This window comes from Glandiceps talaboti, chromosome 17, assembly GCF_964340395.1.
Source record: "Glandiceps talaboti chromosome 17, keGlaTala1.1, whole genome shotgun sequence".
NCBI classification, from domain to species: Eukaryota; Metazoa; Hemichordata; class Enteropneusta; family Spengelidae; genus Glandiceps; species Glandiceps talaboti.
The window spans coordinates 13,847,209-13,865,659 of NC_135565.1; the positions used below are offsets into that span (position 1 = coordinate 13,847,209).

The 18,451-nt window shown below is 34.3% G+C and overlaps 2 protein-coding genes across 2 annotated transcripts in view; one reads left to right on the top strand and one right to left on the bottom strand.

Moving 5' to 3' along the window:
• Nucleotides 1–1,450, bottom strand: part of LOC144448253 (uncharacterized) — a 23,356-nt gene extending 21,906 nt beyond the window's left edge. The window contains exon 1 of the mRNA XM_078138429.1: nucleotides 1,201–1,450. Within this exon, the coding sequence (XP_077994555.1) occupies nucleotides 1,201–1,216 (16 nt within the window). The 5' untranslated portion in view covers nucleotides 1,217–1,450. The remainder of the gene's footprint in view (nucleotides 1–1,200) is intronic.
• LOC144448565 (DNA damage-regulated autophagy modulator protein 2-like) overlaps nucleotides 1–12,643 on the top strand; it is a 46,769-nt gene extending 34,126 nt beyond the window's left edge. The window contains exons 2-7 of the mRNA XM_078138842.1: nucleotides 6,075–6,265; nucleotides 8,372–8,439; nucleotides 9,064–9,206; nucleotides 10,611–10,788; nucleotides 11,697–11,785; nucleotides 12,303–12,643. Of these exons, the coding sequence (XP_077994968.1) occupies nucleotides 6,120–6,265; nucleotides 8,372–8,439; nucleotides 9,064–9,206; nucleotides 10,611–10,788; nucleotides 11,697–11,785; nucleotides 12,303–12,494 (816 nt within the window). The 5' untranslated portion in view covers nucleotides 6,075–6,119 and the 3' untranslated portion in view covers nucleotides 12,495–12,643. The remainder of the gene's footprint in view (nucleotides 1–6,074; nucleotides 6,266–8,371; nucleotides 8,440–9,063; nucleotides 9,207–10,610; nucleotides 10,789–11,696; nucleotides 11,786–12,302) is intronic.
• Nucleotides 12,644–18,451: the final 5,808 nt, after the last annotated feature.

Here is an 18,451-nt window from a genome sequence, read left to right on the forward strand (position 1 = left end):
CTTTCGAATTAAGAACCGAAAGTTTTTGTCTGCTTCCTTCATTATTATTTCAGTTATAACGTTCTCTCGGGCTGGAAATACGATGTTTCTGAATGGGATGAAATTAGTTTATTATCCAGTATGGTGGTATGTAAATTCAATTCATCAAGATGGTAGACGACTTTAAGACTTAAAAAAAGAACACATATATGCCGCAGCAATAAGTCCGTTTGGATTACAAGTCTCATAAGTATTAAGATTATAATAATGAAAAATGAGGTTCATCTCAAAGCAAAAGATCTCAAAATAACGATTTGGTGTTATGTCCATCTCAATGTTTTATAACAATCGCAAAGGACATGTCGATCTTTAGTATTTTGTCATAATGAATACAAGCTGTCTTCTTTTTTGATCAAAACCTTTAACTACTAGGTGAACGTAGAATTGATAGCCCAGAAGCCGTTGTTCTATTGTCATTTCAATGACAAAGTATATACTATTTAGCGCTATGTCCATCTCAGTCGGACTGGAAATGTGATTATTTCGTGATATTTAATTCAACATGACTTCTATTTTGGTCAAAACCAGATCTACTAGGATACCGTAGGAACAAACCCTTTTTGGTTTTGAAATGATACGCTATAAAACGTGTTGTTGTTTATCTAGTGTCGACGTCCTTTCGGTGGTAAAGTATTTATATCACAGATAACAACCAGTAACTTTTAAAGCTAATTTATGACACTGCGCAACATTTTGGAATTTTGCTTCGTTCAACGACAACATAGGCACAACGTCATAGATTAACACAAGTGTCACCGTCAGTATTTGTGTTTGGGGATACTTTTTCACATTATCATGTCGTCATGGATTCATATTCAAGTACAATTAGTAGTTGACGACTGTACACTGCATTAAAATAATTTGCTTCGTTCAACCATGGATCTATATCCATGGTTCACCGAACATGGTACAACACAGACACGAAGTCACAGATAACACGATCATCATGTTATCTTTATTGCAAATTCCTGCTCATGTTAGTCGATATTTATGTTTGGGGGCATTTTATACACTTAACACGTCGCTGTGGCTTCGTATGCTTGAGATTTGCAGAATTGATACAGAAGGTCAAACAGAGTAATATGTAATACATTCCTTCGTGTCTGATTCGCTTGTAACGAGAAACAAGAATTTCAAATTATTGATAAAATGAATACCTACCGCTGGGATTACTCATGATGGCTTAAACGTTACACTGGTGTCGTTGTTAGTATTGGCATCTTCTCAGTGCTTTCCAGATGACAAGTAATTTTGTTGTATTTTGTCATTGTACATCTCATGGATCTCGGTCATGCATTCAATAAGGAAAAGACCTGGAAGTGAAAGTGACTCGTTCGCTATGCACCTGCGTAGGAAGTGACGTCATCGATACAAGGTAACGCTGAGTAAGAAGGTGCCTCGCTATTGGTGAATGGATTGAACCTGAAATAATGAAACGACATATATAATACAATAAATAACGACAACCAAGCTTAAAGTATCTCAATAATTTTCTGTCCACAGGAAATGATAAAATATGCAATCCTGGGTTCGAAATATGTATGTTTGTAACTCAAGTAAATTGCAAAAAGCTAAATAGCATGTAAGCAGTTTGTTATTGTACGTACAAAAAAAATAATTAAAAACATTTTTTAATGTTTCGCAATTTATTGAGTTCCAAACAAGGATTTAGTATATGTTGTTTCACATGATTTGTTCAGGTATAACAAATATTATAGAATTGTTTTATGAATTTAAAATCTAAAATAAATTTATACTCATGTTTCATCCATATGACCATTTTAATAATTGATGTGTGGCAGTAGTGTGATTACATGATATGAAAAGCAGATAATATATTTTCCATTCTATTCACGCATCATACAAAATATCATTATCACACGTGTAAAATAGAAATTATTACATTTGCTCTTAGTAGCATTTTAAAAATAAATATCGGGCTAATAAAAGCTGTAACATATTTTCACAATCATATTAACTTGAAATATATCTAAATAAAAAATACAGATTTGTAAGATGTGTAATAATATGTTTTAGTTACTTTTGTTTTTATTTATTTATTTATTCATTTATTGATTGATTGATTGATTGATTGATTGATTTTATCTATTTAATCTATTGCCCAATAACAGGAGGAGGGTTCAGTGTTAGTGCAGGAGGAAACTGGAGTTCCATCTCTGGGCCAGGGAAAACCTGCGTTGTTCGGTATCTAGAGTCATACTGAACGACACACTTTTTTTACTTACAGGGAGGTGAATTTAATCAAACCCTTAATGTGTTCGAACCCCAACTTTGTAGACATATATGATAGTCCCATGCACTGTTTGTTCCCGTTTGTCTTGATGAGTGTTTCGTGTCACGATAATCGCAACGACATTTTTATCTACAGAACGTTTTGAAGAAATTCCACTACTTGTAGAAAATGGATATGTATGTCAACAAGAAGGTTTATTTGCACTATTGCCAGGACAATCTCACTTCCTAGTATTGCCGTAAAGAGGTCTGGTTGTTTTAATTACGACAATGTTTGATTTGACCAAATATGATCAGATGATCAGTTATACACTGGCTAGGCATTTTGGGTACAGTGACATAGTCACACACCTCTGGACACTAGTACCTCGTAAGACCATTTGGCTAACAAGATGAAGATATGAAACTGGGCATACGTGCCTCCAGATTCGAAGGGTGGCAGTGATATTAAAATGGGGGCGTTTTTGTTTATATTCGACATATCCTTCAAGCTTTCCTCATAAAATGACACGCACAAGCCAATGGAAAATAAATAAACAATACATAAATCTGTGTCATAAATTGGCTGATACACGCATACAATTTGTACATGGAACTGTGCAATTGCGCAGTCGTGTTGTTGATCATTTCAACGAACGTTGCTTACATGATAAATGAACTTACACAATATATGCTTTCGCTATTTACAACACCCATGAATAACTTTGTCCTATTCACGCATTCTCATCAATGCAAATGGAGTTAAAATGGCTATGTACGCCATCTCTCTAAATTTATAAGCTAGGTGAGGTCACCAAGAGGTCATAGCACAGATTGACATTATCTAGACCCAGGTTTTCTTCAACCCTGGACATTTCTAGAACGTAAACAAGTCATTTAATTTGCACAAATCTTACGTGGAGTAGACATGTCATTTCATTTGCATAAATTTACATGACTCAAATATCGGTTGATTACATATACACAAAAATCTATACGTATATAAAGAAGAATTAGGAAGGTTTTGGTTACGTAGGCTCTATTTCGCAATCCCCTCGACTGCCTATTTAAACTGTCATTAAATCAATGCTTTGTTGTTTTTTAATCATCAACTTTCAAAATAGGGAAATAAAATCCAATATAATCAGTTGTGTCTGGCGCAGGTCCGATATGTGTATTTGTTTCTTTTCTTTTTTTTGAACAGTTAGTTTGTGTTACATCAGGCTGAGAACCTCTTTTTTCAATAGATAACAGAAAATATATTATAGTCAGACTCTGTGAACAGACACCCGTACCCCCCCCCCCCCAACCCTGCCTCCTCTTTACCACGATCGAAACTGAATGTTACGGCCAATATCCTTTGGTTTCACTCTGCATTTTGGTGAAGGCTTCAACTTATATTTACTATGGACCAGAGCACTCTGTCGGTTTGCTTACCTTTCTTCTGGTGGTCTGAGGAGTAAACAAATCAATACAGACAGTCAAGGTTATTAGCGATGACCGCGGATGTGACACTGTATGTACGGTAGCTGTCATATGTACTCGGCTCACACTTAGTTTCCACAGGCAGAATATGAGTGAGCTGTGATAAACAGCGTTTACATTTTCATAATCAACGCCCCCGGCCCGTTGTGTATATCAGTTACATTTGACGTGTGACAACTCGGTAGAATATCAACAACCCAGAAGTCACGATAACCTAGGAGCCCATAGAGCAGCACATAAAGAAATACGACATTGGTTTGACCTCACAATGTAAGGTCAGCGAGTAAACTTTCACCTTTCTAAAGAAGTGAAAGCGTCGATTGACCTCAGATAACCTCCTTCTTCAGTCTGAAAAAAGACGTTTACCATTGTAAGCAAGTATGATACAATAGACGCCATGAAGCACACATAATAGACGGCAGACCATTGTCACTTTTACTATTCATCGACTTTCCAGCTGCATGGCATCGCCCTGGTATGTAGTTATGACAAAAGTTGTAAATTTTGAAAATAATGCTGAGCGAACTGCAGAGGGCGTGGTTCATAGTGGGCAAAATATTTCATCACACAACATATAAACAAAGATGGCAGCGCCCACGTAATCGAGAGCTCATCTTACACCCTGATATGATCGTTACAAGTAGTGACTATTAATTCTCGTCATAACCAGCGAAAACTTTGATTGCGACACTAAAAGAATCAGAAGGCTGTGCTCCTCTTTGTGTAAGTTATCTCGTTTCCACTTGTTATTCAGACAGCTGTCAGCCGGGGTAGCTCAACTCAAGGCCGGCCGCGCCAGGTCACAGGGGCCTAGATCTTTGATCGGGTCACCCTTCTTTTGATAACATTGTCATCAAAATATTTGCGCCTCCTGTGTCGCAACAGTGTTTGAGCTGTACACCTACTCACAACAACATCACTTTAAGTTTTGATACATAATGATCATAAGTATGTCAGAAAAAATACATCATCATGACAACGGCACGTACATGACGTACACCAGCGCTATGCATAATTGAATATTATCAGTTGATTTAGTTTTAGATATTACCGTTACGCGGGCCGTTACGTAATACCAGACGTATGATAATGACATTTGTATTATTAGTATGTATACATATATATGTACTACCTGTATATCATCCACATGACAGATGCTATATGTCAACCTCTAGCTCTGACTCACCTTTGTATTTGGAATCTAGATACTATTTTACACTGGCTCTGTGTAAATTTCAACACTGATGTTATCACTGCTCTACACTACAAGATACGTCATGTAATTTATATCCTGTCTCTGTATCAGGCCTATCAACAAAGTGCAGTGATTAGCTGATAGCATTGCATTGCCTGACTATTGTATATCTTATTTCAGACTTATTAGCATGGCATGACATGTCAGAATATATAACTTGCAGGTTAGCTTGGTGAAAGTGTTGATGAATGGATGGCATCCATCATTCGAGATCTTTTACTCAAAGCCAACTAAAAAATGAATGATAAATACTTTAAAAAAATGAAAATTCAAACAAATGGGTAACAATTGTAAGTTTGTGTGCACTTTTTGTAGAACACATGTAAATATTTTGAACAACGTATTGATATGAGTGAGTGACTGTAGTACAAGCATAGTCCTGCTTGGAGATGGAGAAAGTCGGGACTCGATTCTGACATTGTCAGTATCATGTCCCATACACTGTCTGCAATTAGGACTATCACAAGCATAGCTAGTGAAAAGTGCAGTAGAAAACACTGTAAACGTGTATGCAAATACCCTGATTACCCAGACTGCGCACATCTAAGAGATTGCAGTTGTGTACATATGTAACCTTGCCATCATTTGCATACAGTTATGCAATCATGTATTGAGTATTGTACTTTGGTGCAAATACCACTACCATGTCCACTACACGCACCTGATGCAAGTAATCTCTGATACATATATAATAATCATTATCATTGGACAATCAGGTGTCATATTTCCATTGTTTTCAAACCTCGGAATTATAGTGAAACTTTTAAAATTTAACAAAAAGCTTTGATCTAATTAATTGTCATACAAAATTTTCACATTGATCACCAAGGAACATAGATTCTTTAATGTGTTCTGGTGTTTTTGAACATGAACACGTAGAACATGAACGTGTAGAATCTTATGTTTGTATCACAGGCTGAATCATACATTGGTACATATATACTCTTAATTCAGTTCAACGATGTATGAATTGATCATAGCACGTCTATCACTTATGCAAGACTGATTCATGTATAATTTTAGTATATTCATATTTTTGTTTCTTTTCATGTTTGTATCACAGGTTGAATTTTATACATTGTGCATATTCCCCATTTAACAAAACAAGATGTGTTGCTGTGATTGTCGTTATCGCGGTGGAGGCCTATGTTTTCTACCAATCACACTGGTTGTAATGTCTTCAGCTACCTTTATTACCTCCTATGTTATTGCTGTACTCCGAGATGATGTGGTAGCAGTATTTCCATACATAAGGTAAGCCAAATACCTCACACAAGCCAAGTTGAATGCATAAAATATGGATTTTATGCCCTGGTTTTTCCCTGTTTTGACAACACACGTCTATGTAACTGGTTCTGTTGTGATCAAAATACAAGTTAAAACATTCAAAATCTTCATTATTTTCCTTAACTTTTGATAAATAATGCTTGTGGGTATAGAAATATATTATTCCCCAATATTTTCCTTCATTCATCAGGAAAATACTCACAATGTAGGGTTTTTTGTCATGACTCATCTTTCAACTTGTAGTGACAAGGCCCCTTAGGTCACTCATATTTTCCTTGGCTGAATGAAGAAAAATATCAGGAATAATATCTAAACATTCAAAATGGAAAGTTACCATGGTAATGAAGTAGGCATTATAATTAACAGTTTAAGTCCACAGTGTTTCTTTCACAGTGATTGGCGACTGAATTATAATTTACAGTATTGTGTTTACTCTTTTACATGTAGATGCCAATCGCGTTAACTACTTCAATCACCATCCTTGTTACTATAGTTATCAATACATGAATACAAATAATATGTTCTTATTCTTTGAGGTTTCATGTTAAAACTATACATAAATCATTTTTACAAATCAAATTATAATTCAGTAAATTCGAAAAAGCTTAAAACTGTGTAAAACGTTTGTTATTGAATGTACAATAAGAAACATTTTACCCATTTGTTAATCATTTGCAATTTATTGAGGTGTAAACAAGGACTTGACATATGTTGTTTCACATTGATTTTTTCAATATCGGAAGCTATGGGGTTGTCGGTGGCCGAGTGGTTAAACCACTTGTCTCTTATCTTGGGACAAGGTTTGATTAAATATACCACGCTGTAAGTAAGAAGAGTGTCGTTCAGTTTGACTCTACCATACAACGCAGGTTTTCCTACGGTACTCTGGTTTCCTCCTGCACTAACACTGAACCAAAGGAGCCTATAAATGGGATTAGCTCCCACTGGTTATATCCAATAAATGAAAACATAAATAAATGATGAAATTGTTTTATAAGTTAAATAGCCATAATAAATACCAAATTCTCATCCATATTGCTACTTTAAATACTTGTGGTGAGTTATTAATGACACCACCCTACTTATAAATTTAATTGTGAACACCCAGTGATGGATTAAAGTGGCCATATGGATGAGAATTTGGTATTTATTTTGGATTTGTATTTGATAAGACAACTTCACTACGTTTTTCTACTTGAAAAAATAAAGCGAAAGAACATATACCAAGTCCATGTTCATAACTCAATACATTGCAAAAAGATGGAAAAAATGTAAAAAGTTATTGTACGTACAATAACAAACATTTTATAAATTGTTTTAATGTTTTGCAGTTTATTGAGTTATGAACATAGACTTAGTATATGTTATTTTACATTATTTTTTCAAGTATAACCACATAGTGAATTTGTTTTATCAAATAAAAATCCAAATAAATACCAAATTCTCATCCATATGGCCACTTTAATGTCAACACAAATTATGGTATTAGATTGTGTTTGTCTTATATTGTTAAAACTGGTCTTCTAATTTGATATCGTAAATCTGGAAATTTTACTTAAGACTTACTTTCACTTATTTTCATGGTCAACAAAAGCACAAAAATAAATAGTGACTAAAATGCCTTCTTTTGCATGTACAAAATGTACCAGTCTGGTAATTAGTAAAAATTAGTCTTTGACAACTTGCTGAAGGCTGTAAAAACCCAAGGTTTTCTAATAGCAAAAATATCTAGGTTTACAACAAGTCATTGAACACAAGTGGATGAAAATTTGCATTCCATTAGTTCTGTATCAGCAGTGTTAGAGATAGAGTAATACTTATAAGTGCTGAGTACCTTTGTAATACAGCATTTTATTGGTCAGTACGAGTATGATACTGCCCTCTTGTGGTGATATCTTAAAATGGTTGCATCATAGTTTGCAGACTACACAAAGATGCCATCCTTAAGTCTGTATCAAATATAAAGATGATGTGATGTGATGTGATGTTAAAAATGAATGCTGTTTTGTTGTCTGTAATGTTTTGTTTCATTCATTCTCTTTCTATACTTCTTTCTTTCATTCCTGTCTTCAGTGACACTGGTACCAAACCACCAGAGAGTTGCATCTTTGGACAATTTCTGAATCTTTCAGCCTTTTTAGGTCAGTTTGTGTTCACTTATACATGTACAGATTTATACCTATACTCTTTCTTATACAAAACAAAGTGCTCTTTGCATCACTTTCATACCAGCATTGTGTAGGCAGTATTATATAACACAATCTGTTAATATCATGTACTCACAGCAATGAATGCCTTAGAGGCAGTATATACACAAGTAAACCTATTAGCATGAGGGAACCTAGTCTAGCTGCTTGCCCTTCTGGCTTTCTTTTAATACGATAAGCAACAAAAGGTCGCTTACTTGAGAGTGAAATCCCGAACTTCAGATGTCCGCCTTCATAGACCCAATAGTGTGTTGGGTGTATGTTCATATTGGAAGATAGCCCAAAGGTCTAGCAGCAAGACTAGATGGTAGAGGGCACACTACTTTTTGCACTCCCTTAGCTGTTCTGTCTTACATAAGATAATTTTACATACATACATGTACAATGAGGCAATGTAACAAATTACAAGGGCAGTTGAGCAAATGTGGTACAGCTATTTGCTGTATATGGATCAATGCTGTACTGGTACTATGGTTAATTGACATGAAAATTAGAGTCTAAGATCTATTTTTGAATAGATTCATATTAATACTCTGTTTTCTCCTTTCTGTTTCTCAGCATTTGCAACAATATATGTGAGATACAAACAGGTTGCTGAGTTCCATGTTGGTGAAACTAGTAGACTTCTTACAGCAAATAAAGCTGGATTGATTGTTGGAATGTTAAGTTCTCTTGGACTCAGTATTGTGGCTAATTTTCAGGTATTTGTATTCAGCAACACTCAAAGTTTTATGGATGTGACATATAGACTGTAATCACGTGTGTGTGTGTGTGTGTGTGTGTGTGTGTGTGTGTGTGTATGTGTGTCTGTGTGTGTGTGTCTGTGTGTAAGGAGTAGTCCTACAACTATGCATTTATGATTTATATACAATAAGAGGCTAGGTTGTGTCAGATGTATACATAGATGAATTAGTATGAGTCAAGGTAGTGTAAAAAAATGAAGAGTTTGATCAATTAATTGGTTTATCAGTACAGATGTATAAAGTCATGTATTTTGATCAGTGTGTGAAATTAAGGGAGCATGATTGTTGATCATAAGCACCGACAGTTAGCAAAAGCTACTGGTCATTATGGGAAACTGTAGGACCTTACCCGATGCAGTTTATGACATATCTATAGCTAACACCCCCCCCCCCCCCATGAAGATCGAAAGAAAAGATATTTAAAACTTTAACAATTGTAGGTGCCAGGACTAGTGGAAAATGAAATCCACTTGTCCTGAGTTAGACAATGGTGGCCATGTATGTTCTAAGACTTGTATTTACGTATCATTACATTTTTTGTGTTTAATTTAATAATCAAAGTCTGCAATCTCATTGTATTGTTAGTTAGACTTGGACATATCTAGGTAAACTAACTTGTTTAAGTAGATTTCTCTAAAATGCACTAACGTATTCCAGTGGAAAGGAGGAGATAACTCTATCTTAATTTATAGTTCTACTATGGAAAACAATTGAAAGTTAAAATCATTTGAACAATCCTTTTGGAAATGTTTGTAAAAACAGCAGTGACCTTCATAGAAATGATACAAATAATAAACATTTTCTCTCTAATTTTTTAGAATTTGTCATCACCACATGCACATGATATTTCATCAATAGGGAACTTGCAATCCAGACTGAGCATGCTCAGATGCAAAGGACTATGGGATTATCTGTGGTTACCGTAATACCTAATCTGGAGCTACTGATAAAATTAACCTCCCACAATTGTCAGGGTTACTATGAATAGATCATTCGTGGTTGCAAACAATGGAATAGTATTGTTTACAATACCAATCATTAGTATTTATTATCACATTTCCCATGATGCAACATTCAACATGGCGGGTTTGCAAGTTCCCTATTAACGAAGGGTTTATATATTACAAGGATGAAAAAAAAACCATAAAGAATGTGGGGGAGGGGGGTTACCAGCGATATAATTTGCCATTCTTGCCTTTTCAATTACCTCCAGTAACAAAACAGAGTCTGTGATGTGAGAAAATTGCACTTCCTTGAAGATAGAGATCATGCTCAGTGATCATCAAACATACATTGAACTTCACATCACATCCACCATTACATTACTGTCTCTTCTACATTATCTCTGTTATGTCTTTGTAGGAAACCAACGTCATCATTGTCCATGTGATTGGTGCTAGCATGGTGTTTGGATTTGGTGTTTCCTATACCATTTTACAGACAGGGATAACATATGGAATGTACCCGGAAAGAAATGGAATATCTATTTGTAGAATAAGGTTGTTTATATCTATAGTCTCCATTGTTAGTATGATTATTGGTATCCTTTAAACTATTCTATAGTTACTGTATATACATTTGTGTATGCTGATTATCTCTGTTTTTTGCTATTTGACAGTCTCCAGTCACAGTTTCAGAAACATAACATGCGTCTCTTTTTCCGTTTTCCATCTTGTGATTGTGTGTATTTATTTTATGATTGTGTGTATTCTTTCATGTGTGATGAATAGCAAAAAGATAAGAAAGTGAGTAACTTTGAGCACAGGTGTATGTATGGGTGACTGTGTGTGTTTATGTACCGGTATGGTATTGTTTATAATTATGTACATTTTGTATGTATGTATAATTTAAGAACCTTTATTATAATGTACATGTATGTTTCTTATGTATACATGAACATAAAAACCTTTATAATTATGTACATGTATGTTTCTCATGTATACATGAACATTAAAACCTCTATAATTATGTACATGTATATTTTTCATGTATATATGAACATAAAAACGTTTTATAATTATGTACATGTATGTTTCTCATGTATGCATAAACATAAAGCTTTATTCACCATTATTGATATTGAGTCCTTGCTAACACCTTAGCCTTTCAAATAATTGGGGATTCTTCCTGTAATGCAGTGTAAATATCATTTATAACTTCATGTGTAATCACTCAATAAAAATATATGTCTAGTATTTGTGTGTGTGTGTGTGTGTGTGTGCGCGCGCGTGCGCGCGTGCATGCATCTACGTACTACTGCTATCCATGTATGTTTATGAACTTTGCTGTATCATTAATATGATTGTTAGTGATATTATTACATTTATCATTGTGTTGTGACTATATCAACTCTATATTCAACTTTTCTTTATTAATACACTTATCAGGATGGTGTGACTATCAACTCTATATTTTGTCTTGCTGCATTTTCCTGAACTTTTTTTCCAGCTATGATATCTGCTATCTTTGCTCATTTAGAATGGCAGGATCATCATGACAGTCATGATGACAGTCAACATTGGAAACCAACGGATGGGGTGAGAGACAATTTCTTTCATTTATTGAATGTTAGTAAAAAGTGCAAAGTTTAGTTACTCGTATGCAAATAAATATAATTGATAGTCAACATTGGAAACCAATAGATGGAGAGAGAGAGAGAGAGAGAGAGAGAGAGAGAGAGAGAGAGAGAGAGAGAGAGAGAGAGAGAGAGAGAGAGAGAGAGAGAGAGAGAGAGAGAGAGAGAGTGAGAGAGAGGGATGGACGGACGGACGAATTCAATATCTATTAATATCTTAATTATGGTGATTAGTATGTAAATAACTATAATTGATAGTTATTCTATCTATTGAGGTCCTCATAATATATCCTTTATTTATTTACTATTTCCTGCATTGCCATTTGATTAGTGGCCATAATGAAAATCCACTTTGTCAATTCTGGGATGCCTTCTTGTGATGTTTACCTACAAAATGGTAGCAATTTAAGTAACCAAAATATGAAGTGTACCATGAATACTTCAGTTTATTTTAATCACATTTTCTTCCTTCCTTCCAGGGATATGCTGCACATCTGGTAAGCACAGTTGCAGAGTGGGTGATGGCATTTGCATTTATGTTTTTCTTCTTCACATATGTGCGGGATTTCCAGAAAGTTGACATGGAGGCACATATGAGACTTTACGTAGAACATTTGGATGAAATCCCTGTCAATGAGGAGCCAAATGAGAGAACAAGACTGATACTTTAAAGGCCAAGGTTTCAATCCCAGGGTCTTATATAAATGTAATCTTATCAGTACGGTCATAAGGATTACATACGATCGTTCGTTTGTTCTGGTCCAACTTTTTCTATAGCCTTCCAATGCCAAAACAGTGGTATTTTATACCTAAATTGTAATCTAATCCGAACTTGGCCTTTAAATGTGTTGATAGCCATGGTCTTCAAAGAGTGTTGTTAGCTGTGTGATTTGAAGTGGCTACAACAAATAAAAGTTTTATCACAGATGCATAGAACATGCATAGCGAATATGAAATTCAAAATAACAAAAATGCTATCTTGAGAGGCTGTCATTTGCAAACACTGAAACTCTAGTTTTATGGAGAAAGATAACCAAAGTTTCTTGTTTAAAATTAAAATTTTGGCTGAGCAATTTGAAGTGGCTTGAAGAAATTAATATTTTAACCTATGCATAAGTACATGCATCAGAAATATGAAAAATCAAAATGGTTTATTTAAAATGCTAAAATTTGGTTATTATTTCATGAGGCTATAATTTACAAAACAATGGTGCTTTAGTTTTATGAAGATTGACAACCAAAGTATGCCATATGGATTCTTTTGGATTTTTAATTCATTAAATAATTTTATCATGGCTTCCTACTTGAAAAATCAATGTAAAACAACATTGACAAAGTCTGTGTTTGTTAATCAATACATTGCAAAAAGTTTTTTAAAAAAAATGTGTAAAAAGTTTGTTGTTGTACGTACAGTAACAAACATTTTACACATTTAGTAATCTTTTAGTAATTTATTGAGTTAGTTAAAAATACAGACTTGGTCAGTGTTGTTTCACATTGATTTGTCTTTAAAGCATAACATATTTAGCATGTAATTACAGCGTTCCAGAAACCAAGTCATTAAAGCCTGATACCCTATATTTAGCGTGTAATTACATAGACTTACAGAAACCAAGTCATTAAGGGTTTACAATCCAATATAAATACCCAATCCTCATCCGTATGGTCACTTTAAGTGTAGGTGTAACTGGTGACTGTCTTTGAATAGAGGTTGAACAACTCATTGTTAACTTATAATTTCACACACATTTATTTTTTATTCTTTTTTAAAAATTTTATTAAATTTTTTTTTACACATAATTTTGCTACAACATAACATTCGTTAAATGAGATATTTTGATATCAATAACAAATGCATTGGAAAGAGAGCTATGAGATTAGAGAAGTAACCTTAATAACAGAGGCTGAATTCTAGTGAAGAAGAGAGGCTGTAGAATTTTGTGAAAAATTTATCTGATGTGAAAAATAGTATTTTTGTCCTCATCATGACTACATTTTTGAAGCTATTGTCTCTTTTGTATATGTACTTGGTAGAAGAAGCATTAGGCTACCTGTTGGATTGTAGTTCTACATAAATTAATGATATGGTAATATATGCAAATGATCACTTCCAAATATGGTTAATCAACCAGACTGTAGTATCCATGTGTGCATGAGATTGGCACGGCTGTTATTACACATATGCCAATGATAATATGCATTGATGCACATATGCTATTGACATTTACACAATATATGCATGTACAGACATGTACAATGCAGTACAGCTTACAAGATTTTAAACGTGAATAATTCAATTTACCAAGGTGCTATTTTGTCACTGAAAATCATATTTTAGTTGATGCCAATTATCAAGTTATACAAGATATTATACAAGTGTATTTACAGCAGAATACTTCCTCATAAAACAAAGCCTCTTTTACGGTACCGTCCAAGACACACCGCCGAGGATATTTCACAGTGTCTCAGAAAAAATATCAGGTCTGGTTTGCGAGAATGTAGAAATACACCTAATTGGATTTGTCTTTTATTACGATATATCTGTAAAGTTATTTCATCATTTACCAGTGAATGAAATGCATTGAGATATTAACACAGATAATTTTTTTAAGGAGATCTTAACTTGAAATTCAAAACCTGATAATTTGAATCTTAACTTTTGTTCTCTGCAGTCAATTCTACTCTCATTACATAACAAAATCATAACAATCCAACATATATTTCATACATGTATCTGGGTTGTATTCAGATGCAGATTATATTTTAGTATATTCTTTCAAATAGCATCTTAACTCTTATTTATTACTAACTCTGTGCATCTATATATATATATATATATATATATATATATATATATATATATATATATATATATATATATATATATATATATATATATATATATATATATATATATATATATATAGATATATATATATCTCAGATATATTATATCCACTGATGTGCTTGAGCACTTTGTGTTCTGGTCCGAAACTAGCGCGTTGTATATTCCATATTGTGCCCTTAGGAAAAACCTTTTATGTTACTTCATATTGTGCCATTAGACAAGACCCCTTAAGTTACTAATATCTATTCAACCATGGCTCAGCATAACACTTTTGGCCCAGATCCAATAGGGAGTGTCTATGTATTACATACAAGATGTATGTTATGGTTCATATATGTGCCCAAAGTTAAAAATAAATAAAAATAAGAATTCTAAAGATATTAATCTCTTATGGCCAAGTATGGGTTTAGCAGACCACAGTTGTATGGCTGCACTAATGAGGTCAATGAAACCTATAGAAAGGTTTTATCATATACCCTATGTGGCATAAAGTTGTCATGGAAACGTTATTTCAATCACATAAACACATCAATTGATAGTGAAACTTTATAGTATGCACAAAAGCATAAAGATTGTGAGAAAAAAATCAAAGCCAAATCACTGAGTAAATATACATATCAATGAGCACATCTCTTGCCATATTTGGGCAAAGTGGGAAAATGATTGCAAGGGTTCGATGCACATGCTTCTCCATTGAATTACACAGGAAGCAATACTTGGTGTATGCTAAGGTAATATATGACCTGTCTCTGAATTCATCCTAATATGTTTCTTGATCTGAATTCATATTCAGAAACTAAAAAAACAACCTATTATAAGTAAAAACACAAAACAAATGTTCATTATGATGAGCATGAATTATTTTGATTGCTACCTTTCTGGGAGGCTCAAAAGAAGGTAAAGCAAAAATATATACATTATCTCTGTTATTGAATCGGAATGTTTTAACTTTACTGAATAAATTTTCAAATATGTATACTTGTTAATTCTTGATTGGTGATAATGTAACATTGGTGATAAGATAACAGGAATAGAAAGACAAATGAATAAACATTCAAGAAATGTATGCAAATGTGCCTAGCAACAAGACCACGCCCATAGCAACAACCAAATGATCACATATATTGCAAAGGTAACGGGGATTAATAAATAATTGAATAAACATTCCAAAAAATGTATGTAAATATGCCTAGCAACAAGACCACGCCCATATGAACAGCCAAATGATCACGTATATAGCAAAGATAATATCAGAAATTCATACACAAGTGAACAAAAACATACACAAATGTATGCAAATATATCTAACCAAACAATTGTTTAGGCCCTACTAGGGAACACCTTATGAAATATCTATTCCATTAATCGGGTGACCTTTGTATTTTCTTGTCTAACTTCTGAAAATGTTTTGTTGGCTGGTTGCTTTAAAAAATAAGTGTGTGTGGGTTCACATGTCTGTGTACATTTTTGGGGATATTTTGCATTTGTGAGATCGGCCGCTCCTGAGGTTTAATTTGGTTCAAATCATGAGCAAAATTTGTGAGATTGTGAATATATTTCCCTTGCCTGTTAAGAATACAGTGTATGATACATTTGTAGTAGCAGCATTCGTGTAATATTTCCTTATTAGGAAAACAATAATCTGAGAAATACTACGTGCGTAGCAGTTGGGAGGTCATGGGTTCAAATCCCCCTGGGGACTGGATATGTTGTGACCGACCCAAACCCAGGGTGAGTGATTGTTCTACAAGACTTGATGGGTAAGGCTGTATCACCACGCTATGTCTCCCTCACGAGACGAGTACGATTTTTTTTAATTTTTTTTTTTTTTTTTTTTGGGGGGGGGCACCTGGAGTAATTAATTAAATGACTCGAACAGTAGGGAGCGATTAATCACACACAGCCCCGCAGGTGCTGTTTGCTGGGACTGGGTGACTCCAGCATAGACTGTGGACTGGCGTACTTGAGCGCGCAACATAGCCCTATACTATCACGTAGTCTCAAGACCATGACACCTTGTAGGCGAAATATTTTAAAAATATATAAACGCTTCTGATTTCAGTTAAAGAAAACAAAATAACACTGTCGCAAGTTGCTGAACTTAAACACACGGTCTCAAATATTACACTAGTACCTAATTAGCTCTGGTGATCCATAATATATATATCTACACATTTCCCCAAAGGCGTTGGTCAATGTTTTGATCGTCTCCTTGTTAAAAATGATTTTTCTTTTGAATTTTGAGTTGTAATAAGTTAAATAAATATGTGTGGTGAAATGGCCTTGGTACCAGTTATATTGTCCACGGAAAATGACATCCCAGTTATCAGTGTTCGGCTGAATCAGACTGTCTGGCTCGATGTGTATGAGGTATTTGTATTGTCTTGCTAGTGAGTTCTGCTGTCTCAAAGAGTTGCATGTCCAACATTGACTGTTGTAGTCACTGTAGCTGTTGTAGAATTTTTCCAGAAATGTTGAATTTTTATTAGCGAGAATGACCGCATTTGATAACCTAGTGGATACCTCCCGACCGGCGACGTAATCATAATAACGCAACGGCTCCAGTGGTGCCAAAACCAATACGTCATTGTCAAGGTAAACCCCTCCCCATCGTCTTAACACTTCTAGCCTAGCAACATCAGCTGAATGTTGCGGCCAATTTGGGTTGATGGTTTTGCCAAATACTTCTCGTATTTGTGGTATGGTGCGGATTTCCAAAATTGGTATTTCTTTTCTAGCCTCTTCCCACAATGCACCTGTTGGTTCACAGTCGGTGTGAAAGAAAATTTTCTCTGCCTTCATAATTCTGTGAGCACTCAACATACTCATGAGATGTACGAAGTTGAACGAATGACAAGTAAACCAAATATAGTGAACGATGTTTGGTACAACGAAGTGATCATGTGGTTTCAGAAAACCGAACTCGGTTCCTTGCCTGTCTGCAGTTCCTGTAACGTTACGGTTGTTCGCGTCAAAATAAAATTTCATATACATCCGGGGGAATTCCGGGATCTGAAATTGTAAATGAATAAATGTATGTATATCAACATTCTTGTACAATTAGAAAGTGACGACGATAAAACTCCACTAGCTGCAACTGGACTGTTTTTTGAAACTGTATTTTTAGATATTTGTACAGATAGTATGGGACAACATATCCAACCAAATTGGGTCCGTACCCAAAAATCAGTGTCCCCAAAGAAATACGATTTCAACTCATTACAGTTACTTATAGATGAAATAGACTTATAATTGATATCTACAATGTCTAAACTATATGTATTTCGCAATTTTCTGAGAATAAATTGTTGGTTGTCTGGTTGACCCTTTCATGACTGGAGACGAGTTTTAAATAAGTTTGGGACCCAATTTATATGAATATTTTCATAGTTATAATAATATTACTTCATTATAAAGTAACATTTCTTTAATTCCAGTCTAAAATGAAGCTGATATATGCCAAAAACTTACATAAAAACAAGAATTTTGTTCAAATAATTTTGGCGGCAAAGTTTTCAGTACTGAATGGGTTAAAAATAATACTCCAGTTACAGCTAGTGCAGCTTATTTGTACAGTTCACTGAAGGGTTATATGTTGTTTTGATCACAACTTTGTGATTGTGTGGAAATGGTAATTGGAAACATCCATTCTAGTCTAGAGGCTATCCATGACCTCAACTCTCTTTTCACGTCTAGATCAATGCGTTCTGAAATAAAACTTTTATATATATGTTATATTAAAAATGATGGATTTCTTACAATATGGATAAGGTGACAGAC